This window comes from Bubalus kerabau, chromosome 16 (assembly GCF_029407905.1).
Source record: "Bubalus kerabau isolate K-KA32 ecotype Philippines breed swamp buffalo chromosome 16, PCC_UOA_SB_1v2, whole genome shotgun sequence".
NCBI classification, from domain to species: Eukaryota; Metazoa; Chordata; class Mammalia; order Artiodactyla; family Bovidae; genus Bubalus; species Bubalus kerabau.
The window spans coordinates 57932723-57946173 of record NC_073639.1 but is presented as its reverse complement, the minus strand read 5'-3'; the positions used below and the strand labels follow the sequence as shown (position 1 = coordinate 57946173).

General features: G+C 44.6%; 1 protein-coding gene and 1 pseudogene across 1 annotated transcript in view; one reads left to right on the top strand and one right to left on the bottom strand.

Moving 5' to 3' along the window:
• Positions 1-11496, bottom strand: part of ANAPC5 (anaphase promoting complex subunit 5) — a 35628-nt gene extending 24132 nt beyond the window's left edge. Inside the window, exons 1-4 of the mRNA XM_055550079.1 lie at positions 11068-11496; positions 7458-7537; positions 6925-7034; positions 5881-6073 (exon numbers count right to left, since the gene is read on the bottom strand). Coding sequence (XP_055406054.1) covers positions 5881-6073; positions 6925-7034; positions 7458-7537; positions 11068-11274 — 590 coding nt within the window. The 5' untranslated portion in view covers positions 11275-11496. The remainder of the gene's footprint in view (positions 1-5880; positions 6074-6924; positions 7035-7457; positions 7538-11067) is intronic.
• LOC129630277 (tetraspanin-33-like) lies at positions 207-2363 on the top strand (annotated as a pseudogene).
• Positions 11497-13451: the final 1955 nt, after the last annotated feature.

Here is a 13451-nt window from a genome sequence, read left to right as displayed (position 1 = left end):
AGTCTAGGTCCCTGAAAATACAATGTCTTAATGGGCTCACGGTCTTAGTGAAGGCTAAGTCCAGCCCATGTGACGTGATGGCAGTAAGCAATATGAATGAATGAATGAATGAATGTATATTATCTCTGCATTAGAAATGGGAGAAACCACTCCACTTGGAGTGATGAGGACTTTAAAAGTGGGGAAGGAGTGGAGAAATGATGAGGATGGAAGAAGGCATTCTAGGAAAGGAAAATAAGACAGAATGGGAAAATGCCCGGCCTGTTGGAGGGATACGAGCAGAGCTGGATGGCTGGGGTAAAGGACCCAAGTTGAGGAACAGAAATTGAGGTCAGAAAGGTCAACTGGGGAACACCTCAGATACCAGGCCGGGAGACTCTGTCTCTGGAGATTCCTGAGCAGGGTAGAGACAAAACAAAAGCAGGGGAGGGGAAGGACTGAGACAGGGAACAGTTTCAAAACACCCAAGAAGGCCATGAGGACCTGAACGCTTGGAGGTATGTGACCAGAGGGGTGACCTGGCCCCTCCTCCTGACCTCACGTGCTCAGGCCACACTGTCCTCCTTCTGTCCCTCCGGTATGTCAGTCTGTCCTGTCTTGAGAGCTGTGAGTCTGCATATGCTCTGACAACTCTTCTCAGGGCTGGTTCCTCTGTCAGCAAGCCCCCAGTCTTAAAGGGCCCTTTCCTGACAGCACTCCACAGTTACTCTGTATCCTCGAGCCCTAGGTATTCCTTTCCTGCAATACCCTGAAGTTACATTACCTGTTAATGCAGTTACCTCTCAACTCCCCTCTCACCCTCCCCATGTAAACTCCACGAGGACGGGGACTTTCTCCTCCATGAAGACAGTGCAGCACCTAACACAGTACCTGGCCCACCAGAAGCACTGAATAAGCATTTGTCGAATAAATTAATGAAGTTGGGAGATTTGTATTAAATCATTGACAAGTGAAGAAACACCAAAGACTTTCTACTTTTGTTAGAAATTTTTGTTAGTTAAAAGGGACTTTTGGGGCTTCCCTGGTGGCTCAGTGGTAAAGAATCAGCCTGCCAGCCCCTTTCTCCTCTGCCTCTTTCACCCCTGGCCCTTCAGCCCTCCTCCCCACAGAAGCTATAGAGCTAATAGGGCAGCCACCCTCTAGCCAAATCCTGGAGGTTTACTCTGCCTGGCCACCCAAGCCAGTTCACCTGGATTTCCCCGAGCTCTTCTTCTGAGATCCACCTGCATTTTAGGCTTAGAGTGTGTCTAGGGAAGAAGGTAGGCTTCTGGGTGCAAAGACTAACCAGAGGCTTCAGCCCTCCCTTCGCTCTGTTCCAGAGAAACTCAACCTCCATTCCTATTCCTCTACACGAAATGTCCAGGAAATAGAATCAGCAAAAGCCAGTGGGCCTAATGCCATTCTAATTCTTTTCTGGAGTGAAGATGGTTCCTCCTCTCTCAAGTCTGGGAATAAAGGCTCTTAAGTTGTTAGTTCCTCAAATTAAAGGCCACAGACCCTTCTGGGCCCTTCGTGTTCTCCCCGTGGGAGGGCAGTACTGCTCCCTGTAACCTTTAGCCACACTGAAGAGTCCCCCACCAGGGGAGGAGGACAGTTCTGGGAGTGCCCCCCCCACCCCAGGTACCCCATTTAGTCAGCACCAGAGCAGACAAACAGCTACTCCCCCAGAGGCAGCGCTGGCCTGCCTGGCCATGGACCTGGCCATCCTGCTGATCCTGGTGGGCATCCTCAGGTTCCTGCTCACCTTCTGCGGCTGCATCAGATGATCTCTCTGCGAGAACATCTGCCTCCTGCAGACGCTCTCCCTCTGTCCCACCATTGTGTTCCTGCTACAGCTGGCAGCTGGGGTCCTGGGCTTCGTCTTCTCAGACAAGGTGCAGGGCAAAGTGAGTGAGATTATCAATAATGCCATTGTGCACTACCGAGATGACTTGGACCTTCAGAACCTCATAGATTTTTGGCCAGAAGGAGTTCAAGTACTGTGGAGGGATTTCCTATAAGGACTGGTCCCTGAACATGTACTTCAACTGTTCAGAAGACAACCCCAGGCGTGAGCACTGTTCTGTGCATTACTCCTATTGCTTGCTACCCCTAACCAGGCAGTGATCAACACCATGTGTGGCCAAGGTATGCAGACCTTTGACTACTCGGAAGCTAGTCAAGTCATCTACACCCATGGCTGTATTGACAGATTGGTCAACTGGATACACAGCAACCTCTTCGTACTTGGTGGTGTGGCACTGGGCCTGGCCATCCCGCAGCTGGTGGGAATCCTGCTGTCCATGAACCTTGTGAGTCAGATCAAAGATGAGATCAAACTATAGCTCTACAACCAGCAGCACGGGGCGGACCCATGGTACTGAGGCTCCATCCTGCACCTCCTCGGTAGGGCAACAGGCGAGCCTCGTCAACGGACAGCAGTGGTTGCAGCTGCCGGCGCCCAGTGGAGAATGGATTTTAGACCCGCAAGCCACAGCCCAGCAGGAGGAAGCAAACTCCACAGACAGCAGAAGGCAGGGTGCACAGGTGGCCCTAATCTGAGAAGAATGTGCCTCCTCCCCACCCCAGCTCTCAGCATCGTTCTTTTGTATTCTCTCTAACCTCAATCATTTGGGTTGTTTTTGTTTTGTCTGAGCACAGCTGCTTGAGCAACAGCAGTTGAAAAAAAAAAAAAAATCCACCTGCCAATGCAGGACACATGGGTTTGATCCCTGGTCCAGGAAGATCCCACATACACAGAGCAATTAAGCCTGCGCATCACAACTACTGAGCCTGTGCTCTAGAGCCCGGGAGCCATAACTACTGAAGCCCCTGGGCCCTGAAGTCTGTGCTCTGCAACAAAAGAAGCCGCTGCTATGAGAAGCCCATGAATAGCAACAAGTGAGTGGCCCTCCCCACCCACCCCACTCCCTACTCTCTGCAACTAGAGAAAGTCCATGTAGCACTGAAGACCCAGCACAGCCAAAAATAAATGAATGAATAATTTTTTTTTTTTTAAAGGACTTCTGTTAGGTCCTTTTTGGAGCACAGAGAAGATGTTGTTCCAGCGACTAATAGTCTCCGCTACAAACCCACACGGTGTAACCCTATAAGCCTCCTCTATTATTGCAGGAAACAAATGCTGCCCCGTAACAACAATAAGCAAATGAAAAGCTGAAGCTAAATGTCAAGTCTGCACGTTCTTCTGTAATGGGACTTTTTTTTTTTTTGGCCACACCGTGCAGCTTGTGGGATCTTTAGTTTCCCAACCAGTGACTGCGCCGAGTACTAACAACTGGACCACCAAGGAACTCCCTAGAATAACATTTAAATACATTTCTTCTATTTCAGTGATGAAATTCAGTTTACTGAATGCATACCATTTTCTGAAACCATACACCTTAACATCAGACATACTGTTACATTACACACAAATGAATTCTTAGAACAGGATCAAAACAATGTAATTAGACCTAAGTAAATCAGATTAATTTAGGAGAAAGTCAAACCTAATTAAAAAAGTCTGAATTTTAACATTTCTGAAGAACTGACATTCTTCTACTTTAAAAGCATATAAAGTAGCTAGGACAGAGATCATATTGTTTTCTGGAAGCTTCTTAAAAGAGAAATTTCAAAAAGAATAGCATACATTTGTCCAATGTTTACTATATACCAGGCACAGTTCTAAACACTTTATACAGATTTATCATTTAATTCTCACAACAATCCTCTGAGGCGGTCACATAAGCCCCATTTTGCAGGTTAGAAATTTGAGGTACAGAGAAGGTGACCTGCCCAAGGTAGGGAGTGGAAGAGCCAGAATTCAAATCCAGGGGTCTGACTCCAGAGCCAGACTCAATTCTATAAGGTTCAGCCTTTCCACTCCACAAGAAGCATTGTGAGCAAGTCTGAGTTTTTGCAAGTACTCACTGGTACTATAATTTTCTTGTTCCCAGTGTGTGCTGAGCAAATCATATAACCATACAAAGGCCACTCCTAGGAACTGCAGGGAAATATTCTCTGGCTATACCTGCCAGCCCCCAAGGGGGTTGACCAGTCTATACAGGGCAGGTGGGGGCTTGCTTCTCTCAGAGCTCTGAACACACCGTTACTTGTCATTATCTGTTTCCATGTCAGTCTTCCTCCCCAGACCGTGGGCTCCCTGAGATCACACACACACACGCACACACACACGTTTTTCCCTCCAAACACAAGTGGTCTATTTGGGAGGTGATCCCAGGTAACAGCTGGGGAGAGGGGATGTGAAACAGCAAAGGGAAGGGAGTCAACACGAAGTGTTTTATGGGGCCAGTTACCAGTGCGGGCATTGGACGACATGTTCTGATTCTCTCACTGGACATGTCTCATTGGACGACATGTTCTGATTCTCATTCGTCCAACACATATTCAGACACCGCAAGCCAAGCTCTGAGGAAAAGGAGATGACATATAACAGAGAAGGAGGGTCTTAACTCTTGATGGAGTACAAAGGCAAATATAAATGAGTAAGTAAATAAATGCAAAAGGTTGCTTACTGAGGAGAGCTATGAAGGAAAGAAAGAAGATGGAAGTACTTAGGATGGAGGTTACTTCATACACGTAGTCAGGGAAGGCCTGTGTGAGGTCACGGGAGCCCAATGGTGAAAGGAAGGGAGGGAGGTGAGAAGCCAGGGAGAGTACACCAGGCACCCCGAGGCAGAGCTTGGCTGGGCGTATTCAAGAAACTGAAATCAAGCCAGAGCTGTTAGACTCTGACAGTGAAGGGAGAGGCAGGATAAAGAGGTAAGGAAGATGACAGGGACCAGATCAGACAGGTACCAGGGCCACAGTAACTCCAATTTCTGTCTGAATTCCATGGACAGTCAAGGAGGGTTTGGGGCATAAGAACATGTGGTATGATTTACATCCGTGATGGTTTCCTTGGATGTTTCAGGAAAAACTGAGAGTAAGGAGATAAGAATGAAGGCAGGGAAAGCAGCCAGGAGGCTGGAGCAGTCATCCAGGAAAGAGACCAGGTACTGAGACCATCGGGGAAGCAGTGGCGATGGAGAGAAGTGAACTGATTCCAAACATACTGTGGAGGAAGTTCTGGCTGGATATGCAGAAGGACTGGCTGTTGGGGTGAAGGACGGGAAGGACCCAGGGACACACCTAGGCTTTGGGCTTGAACAACTAGCTGAACAGTGCCACCACATCCCCAGGGCTTAAACCTTAGGAGGCACTCTATAAGTTTTCACAGAATTAATCAATTGTTAATTCACTGTGATATAATGAACACTAAACTACCGCTCAGGATCCCAGCAGAAAACAAATGGCATATTCAAATAGGGTAACATGAGATAAGTTTAATAAAGGACCACTTTCAGAAACAGTGGCAGGGGATGGAGAAGCCATAGTGAGTAATACAGTCCCCAGGGCTGGGAACAGTGGGGCACCTTTCGCACCAGGCCTGGGAAACCTTCCCAGTAACCAGACCCTTGAGGTCTGCAGAGCAGGCCACCTGATGGAGGTGGTGACCCTACACCCAGTCCACCGTGACCTTGAAGGGAGGGAACCTGGGAAACCTTCCCAGTAACCAGACCCTTGAGGTCTGCAGAGCAGGCCACCTGATGGAGGCGGTGACCCTACACCCAGTCCACCGTGACCTCGAAGGGAGGGAACCAGTGAATCAACACTCTGACCTTACTCTCCTCGACCCTCTGGATTTCCCATCAGTGCCTCCCAATCAGAAGTTAGAGGGGAAGAAACTAACCGATGCAGCCTGTAAAGGTCCACTTCCTGGATCTGGAGGGACAGAAAGATGACAGCCAATGCAGAAACTCTGGATGAATGAGGATTTACTGTGCCTGTAATGACGCTATTTCACAGGAAAGGGATTCACGCTGGAGAAACCCAAGTTACCTTATAGATACGTCAAGTTCTTCTTTTTCCATTTTCCTTTCGCCCTCCTCTCTGCTCGCCAGTTCCATATCAGCATCTTCCAGGGTCTTTTTCTCACCATTCTGGAAGTACTGCTGAAGGGCAGTGTACAGTTTAAACACTTGACTGAAAGACAGCTTACTGTAGGCCAAGATCATGTGACGCAGAAATAAGCCTGCAAAACAAGACACAGACCAGGCAACGGCATTAACTCAAAAACTGGGCGACTCCAAGTCAATGACTATTTGTTGCAATTCTTCCTTCAAAATAATTGAAAAAAAGATACCTGCAGTTGTTGTTTCCTCCACAGAGAATGTTCTTTCATCACCTTTGAAGCTGATTTTCTCTTTATATTAAAAGCTCAGTCCTCCCACCCACACTCCACTTTTTATCCAGCCAATGTATCCTCTCATGACTGTTACAACTATCAGAAGTTATTGTATTTGTTTACTTTTTACTATCTGCCCGCCCTTCTCCCCACAACCACAAGAATGTAATCTGCCTTAAGAGAAAGGTTCCAGTCTCTCTTCAAGTCCAGAGCCTGGCACATGGAAGATCAACAAATAACTGATGGTAAATAACATAAAAACTACCAGGAAAGAAAAGTCAGGTGGATGGAGCATGGCTATAAAGCTAACAGAAAAGCATCAGGAAACTTCATGTATACCCTAGACTTATAAACTGTAACAATAATCTACTCTTACTCTCGTCATAAAACCTTAGCTGGTGACCCTGACTTAGTTGTGCAATGTGTACAAGTGAGCAGAGGACTGTGGGAAACAGCTGAGAAACCGTGAAAGGCTCCACAATCAGTCTAATACTCTGATGACAGTAGACAAAACAGAAGATGCTTTTCCATGAGACAGTTATTTAAACACAGATCAAAATGGCAAGGCAATGGATAAAACATGTCCAACATCCCCACTGCCTGTGCTCAGATTATAGCAGAGTTAACAACAGATGTGACTCAGAGAGCCATTCACTTCAGTGAAAATATTCTCTGCTCTCCTTAGAAGAATTTCATACCTACTACACTTGTTTTGTGAACCTCTGGTTCAGTTCCAGAAAAAGAATCTGAAAGGTCATCAAAAAATTGTTCCATATCCTTCAATTCGCCTTCAGCCATCAGTTTGATTCTGAACAAGAAAAATGAGGTAAGGATTTTAGGAAGGCCCTTTGAATATCTTCCCACATTTCATATTCCACAATCACCAAAAATGAATCTATTTGAAAATCCAAAATGTCACCCCCATATTCTGAAAAGTATCATTGCTGATGTTTTCTTGATTATAAAATTTCTCAAAGTAGCGTATCAGCCAATAAAAATGAAATTCTCTGCAACAACTAAAAGGAACAAAGTAGATCCATACAAAATAATAAATTTTGAAGCAGTATGTTTAATGCTATCCATTTTTTAAAAAATCAAATTAAGGTACTTAGGAAAACAAGCTAGAATAACAAAGATATCTTTTTTTTAAGGAAATAATCACCATGTGCCATTTTCTAATTTCCATCTACTTTGACATCTTTTCATATATACAGAAGAAAATGGAGCTTACCTGATCTGCACTGAGTTTGCCAGCTGAGGACAAGATTCTTCAATTAATTTGTAAAGTTTAGACAGTGTAATATCTGGGCCCTGGGTAAAGGAGAGAGTGAAAGGTTACAGAAAAATTTTAAAGAGCTGGAGATTGATAAACAGCTGCATACATGAGTTCATTTATCAACCTCTCTGCTTTCTTTTTTTAAATTGGAATGTAGTTGATTTTCAATGTTGTGTGAGTTTCAGGTGTACAGCAATGTGAATCATATGTATATATACACATATATACACATATCCACTCTTTTTTAGATTCTTTTCCCATATAGGCCATTACAGAGTATTGAGTAGTTTTCCGTGCTATACAGTACATCCTTATTAGTTATCTATTTTATGTACAGTAATATGTATACGTCAATCCTAATCTCCCAATTTATCCCTCTCCCTCCCCTATCCAACCTTTCTGTTTTAAAGTTATTCCAAACATGAAATCTCAAACCAGGAAGCAGGAAAAAAAAAAAACCTATCTGCATAAAACACTACAGCAATATTTCACATTTGCACGCATTCTCTCTTAGTTGGAGGAATGACTTAAAATGGAAAAAAAAAAGGCATAGAATCTGTAGTCTGAGGTTCTTTCTTTCTCAGTTTGGTAATTGTAGCAAAGGTGTTGCCTCCCTGGGCCCTTCATCAGTAAGATGGAGATAACAATAACGTCCCATGTTTGTGGCAACGATTAAGTAAAATAATTCAAATTGTTCTGTACCCTGGAGAACATATACTAACACACGGGTCCTATTTTTCAGAAACATAATCTCATTTGATCCTCCAAAACACTGGAAGGTAGGCAGTCATATTATCTACCCAAGTTCATAAAAGGTATCATTAGAGACAGAGAGTATGTGACCTCAGCTATCAGGAAGATTTCAACCTAGCTGAGGTTTACAACTGAACACTGAATACTTTTGGAGGGTAAGTTGATAGTACATATGTCACTTTCAGTTGTGGATAACCCAGCAAGCCCGCTTCTGGGAAAGGTATGTTCCCCATGCGTTTGAAATGAAGAAAAACTCAAGAATCTATAAGGCCATCAATAAATAGCACAGTTATAATCTATAAATTTTAACATTAATTAAAAGTATGCATTAAGGACTTCCCTGGCAGTCCAGTGGTTAAGACTCTGGCTTCCACTGCAGGGGGCATGGGTTCAATCCCTGATGTGAGAACTAAGATCCTAGATGCCTTAAAGTATGGCAAAAAAAAGAATACTGCTTAATTTTTTTAAAGTATGAGTTAAATTATGTTTCTTTTCTCACTGTGGAATACAATGCAGCCATTACAAAGGATGAGGTAAATCTACTCAAATATGCTGACATGGAATGATCTCCAAGACCTACTAAGTGAAAGGAACAAGCTGTAGCATAGAAGTAGCACTTATGTAAAATGAACAAACAAAAAAAAAGCAGAATTAAACAAAAAGGATATAAGTATACATACTTATAATCATCTGCATCAACCTATCTATATACACATATACATAGCAAAAGGTCTAGAAAGATCCATTCTGAACTGTTACTCAGTAAATGTTAATAGCTGAATGAAGGAATATGAACCCTGATAATCTCTGAGAGGAAACAGGATTAGAAGGCCTACAAAAGAACCATAAACTTCCACTCTATCAACTTTAGTATCATTTAAAGTTTTACAATGAATCCTTGTGTATTAGTTGAGTAGTTAAAAATCAGCTAATTTTTAAAGTCAAACAATAAGCAAATAATAAAGGCTGGAACTTAGCTAGATGTTACATGTTGATTAAAATGCCAGGCTGGATGAAGCACAAGCTGGAATCAAGACTGCCGGCAGAAATATCAATAATCTCAGATATTCAGACAACACCACCCTTATGGCAGAAAGTGAAGAAGAACTAAAGAGCCTCTTGAGGAAAGTGAAAGAGGAGAGTGAAAAAGTTGGCTTAAAACTCAACATTCAGAAAACTAAGATCATGGCGTCTGGTCCCATCACTTCATGGCAAATAGATGGGGAAACAATGGAAACAGTGACAGACTTTAGTTTTTTGGGCTCTAAACTTATAACAGTAATGGAGACAGGACTGGGAGCTGCAAGTTCTAGAGACCCTGCTACTTTTATCTAACTAATTGGGCAAGTCACTTAATCTGTGTCCTCAGTACTCCTCCCCCTGCCCCAAAGAGGGTGATGGATTAAAAAAAGCCCTTTATAAGGACTTCCCTGGTGGGCCAGTGGTTAAGACTGCCTTCCAATGCAGGGGGTGTGGGTTTGATCTCTGGTCAGTCCCACATGCCTTGCAGCCAAAAAAATCAAAACATAAAACAGAAGCAATATTGTAACGAATTCAACAAAGACTTAAAAAAACAGTCCACATTTTTAAAAAATTCTTAATTGAAAAAAAGCTTGTTATAAACTATAGTGTACTAGGCTTTGGGGATACAAGGTGAGAAAGAACAGGACAAAGTAATGCCCTTATGGAGGTTACAGTCTAGTAGGGGAGAGAGATGTCCCTCATATAATCACCCGAATAAATGGAAGAACCACAACTGATCTAAGGGAAAGTGCATGAGATTAAAATGAAAATAGCTAAAATTGATGGAGCATTTATTATGTGCCAAACACTGTAAAGGAGAAGGAAATGACAACCCACTCCTGTGTTCTTGCCTGGAGAATCCGAGGGACGGCAGAGCCTGGTGGGCTGCCGTCAGTGCGGTCGCACAGAGTCGGACACGACTGAAGTGATTTAGCAAACACTGTAAAATGTTCTCATGGATTTTCTAACTTAACACAGCCATCACATGACAGTTCCTCTCATTGTTTTCCATTTTACAGAGCAAAAGCAAAGACCCAAACACGTTATGGAACTTGCCCAAGTCGCACAGCAGGTAAGCAGTAGAGTTACAATCTGAGTCTGCAAAGGGAGATAAAGCTTGTAAAGTGCTTGTGTTAGTTGCTCAGTCGTGTCCGACTCTTTGCGAACCAATGGACTATAGGCCGCCAGGTTCTTCTGTCCTTGGAATTCTCCAGGCAAAAATACTGGAATGAGTTCTTGCCATTCCCTTCTCCAGGGGGGATCTTTCTAACTCAGAGATTGAACCCGGGTCTCCCGCATTGTGGGAAGATTCTTTACCGTCTGAGCCACCAGGGAAGCCCATCAAGTGCTTAGTACACAGTAAGTGATCAATGTTGGCTGTTACTTTTTTGTCATTGTTACCACTTATTACGGTCCTCTACGGTACAGCGTCTCTAACAGGTACCTCTAGGGTACCTGTGTCTCCAACGCTCAAGCCTACATGTAGCCTCATTCTACATAAGACGGAGGATCTGCGAAAATAACTCTTTCCCCCGTCACTCAGCTAATAAATGCTGGAGTCATATATAAACCTGCCCAGAAAAATGCATGTAAAGTGCCTGGTCCATCGTAAGTGCTAAGTGTTAGCTGGTAGTACTAAGTGTTAGCTGGTGGTAATAACTATATTTTTCGCGGTCCAAAAGGGCAGAGAGAGTATCCGATAAACCCCCGTGCCCCCAGCCCCCAGGGAGTTGTCCCATCACAGACCGGTGCACAGTAAGGGTTTGCTGGATGAACCGGAGACCCTCACCTGCAGCAGCGGCAGGAGCAGCTGGTTGAGCCTTCGCCGCTCCATGAGGCTAACGGCGCCCTCGCCCGTGCGGCCCATCTCGTTCAGCAACACTAGCACCGCGATCTTATACGGCGTCACCCAGTCCTTGATACCGAATACGTTGGCATGCACCACCCCATTGGTCATCATGGGGTTGAAGTAGAGGCTCTCGTGGACGCTGGCCATGGCGCTCACGAACCAAGTCCAGGAGACCCGGTGCGCGCCCCGGCCGGATTCCTGCTCAGGGAACCTCACAACCTCCCCTAGGCCTCCCCTGGCCTGCGGCGTATCCCAGGAAACTGCCTCGCGACGGCACGCCGATAACCAATCAGAGCAACGAAACCAGAGCTCTATAGCCAATAAAAATGCCCAACAATACCGTGATGGGTGGGGCAAAGGCGGCGCACCTAAAGACTGAGTCCCTACAGAAACTTTTGCAGGAGGGCAGGTTCCGGGTAGACATGGACTGGCACTAACTGAAAGAGTCGACGCTTTTGCTCAAGGTCTGAACGGCCAGGAGGCTGACCATTTGTTCATTTAATTTGAAAATAATTAAAATTAAATTTTAAAGTGATTGAGATTAAGGCAACGAAGTTAGGGACTTCCCGGCGGTCCAATGGTTAAGAGTGGGAGCTTCCCCCTGCAGGGGGCCCGCGTCCGGGAGCTAAGATCCCGCTTGTCGCGGGTTCGAAGAACAGAAAAAAGAAAAGAAAAGAAAAAGCAACGAAATTAAACGTGCACATTTAAAATCTGTATTTAACTGATAAGGTTAATTTTATATTCAAAGTTCGGAAGTTTCATTTAGCTCTGTTTTAATGCGTGAATAAAGTTTTTCCCCCCCTTAGAATTTCACAAATGCCATTTGCAGACAGCGAGGTCACGTTGCAAGTAGCCGTGTATTCTTACGCGTAATAGAAGATAATACCACCTCCATGTGGTGAATGTCTATTTCAGTTCAGTTCAGTCGCTCAGTCGTGTCCGACTCTTTGCGACCCCAAGAATCGCAGCACGCCAGGCCTCCCTGTCCCTCACCAACCCCCGGAGTTCACACAAACTCATGTCCATTGAGTCGGTGATGCCATCCAGCCATCTCATCCTCTGCCGTCCCCTTCTCCTCCTGCCCCTAATCCCTCCCAGCATCAGAGTCTTTTCCAATGAGTCAACTCTTCGCATGAGGTGGCCAAAGTATCGGAGTTTCAGCTTCAGCATTAGTCCTTCCAATGAACATCCAGGACTGATCTCCTTCAGAATGGACTGGTTGGATCTCCTTGCAGTCCAAGGGACTCTCAAGAGTCTTGTCCAACACCACAGTCCAAAAGCATCAATTCTTTGGCACTCAGCTTTCTTCACAGTCCAACCCTCACATCCATACATGACCACTGGATAAACCATAGCCTTGACTAGATGGACCTTTATTGGCAAAGTAATATCTCTCCTTTTCAATATGCTATCTAAGTTGGTCGTAACTTTCCTTCCAAGGAGTAAGCGTCTTTTAATTTCATGGTTGCAATCACCATCTGCAGTGATTTTGGAGCCCCCCCAAAATAAAGTCTGCCACTGTTTCCACTGTTTCCCCATCTATCTGCCATGAAGTGATGGGACCAGATGCCATGATCTTAGCTTTCTGAATGTTGAGCTTTAAGCCAACTTTTTCACTCTCCACTTTCACTTTCATCAAGAGGCTTTTTAGTTCCTCTTCACTTCCTGCCATAAGGGTGGTGTCATCTGCATCTCTGAGGTTATTGATATTTCTCCTGGCAATCTTCATTCCAGCTTGTGCTTCTTCCAGCCCAGCGTTTCTCATGACGTACTCTGCATATAAGTTAAATAAGCAGGGTGACAATATACAGCCTTGACATACTCCTTTTCCTATTTGGAACCATTCTGTTGTTCCATGTCCAGTTCTAACTGTTGCTTCCTGACCTACATATAGGTTTCTCAAGAGGCAGGTCAGGTGGTCTGGTATTCCCATCTCTTTCAGAATTTTCCACAGTTTATTGTGATCCACACAGTCAAAGGCTTTGGCATAGTCAATAAAGCAGAAATAGATGTTTTTCTGGAACTCTCTTGCTTTTTCCATGATCCAGTGGATGTTGGCAATTTGATCTCTGGTTCCTCTGCCTTTTCTAAAACCAGCTTGAACATCTGGAAGTTCATGGTTCACGTATTGCTGAAGCCTGGCTTAGAGAATTTTGAGCATTACTTTACTAGTGTGTGAGATGGGTGCAATTGTGTGGTAGTTTGAGCATTCTTTGGCATTGCCTTTCTTTGGGATTGGAATGAAAACTGACCTTTTCCAGTCCTGTGGCCACTGCTGAGTTTTCCACATTTGCTGGCATATTGAGTGCAGCACTTTCACAGCA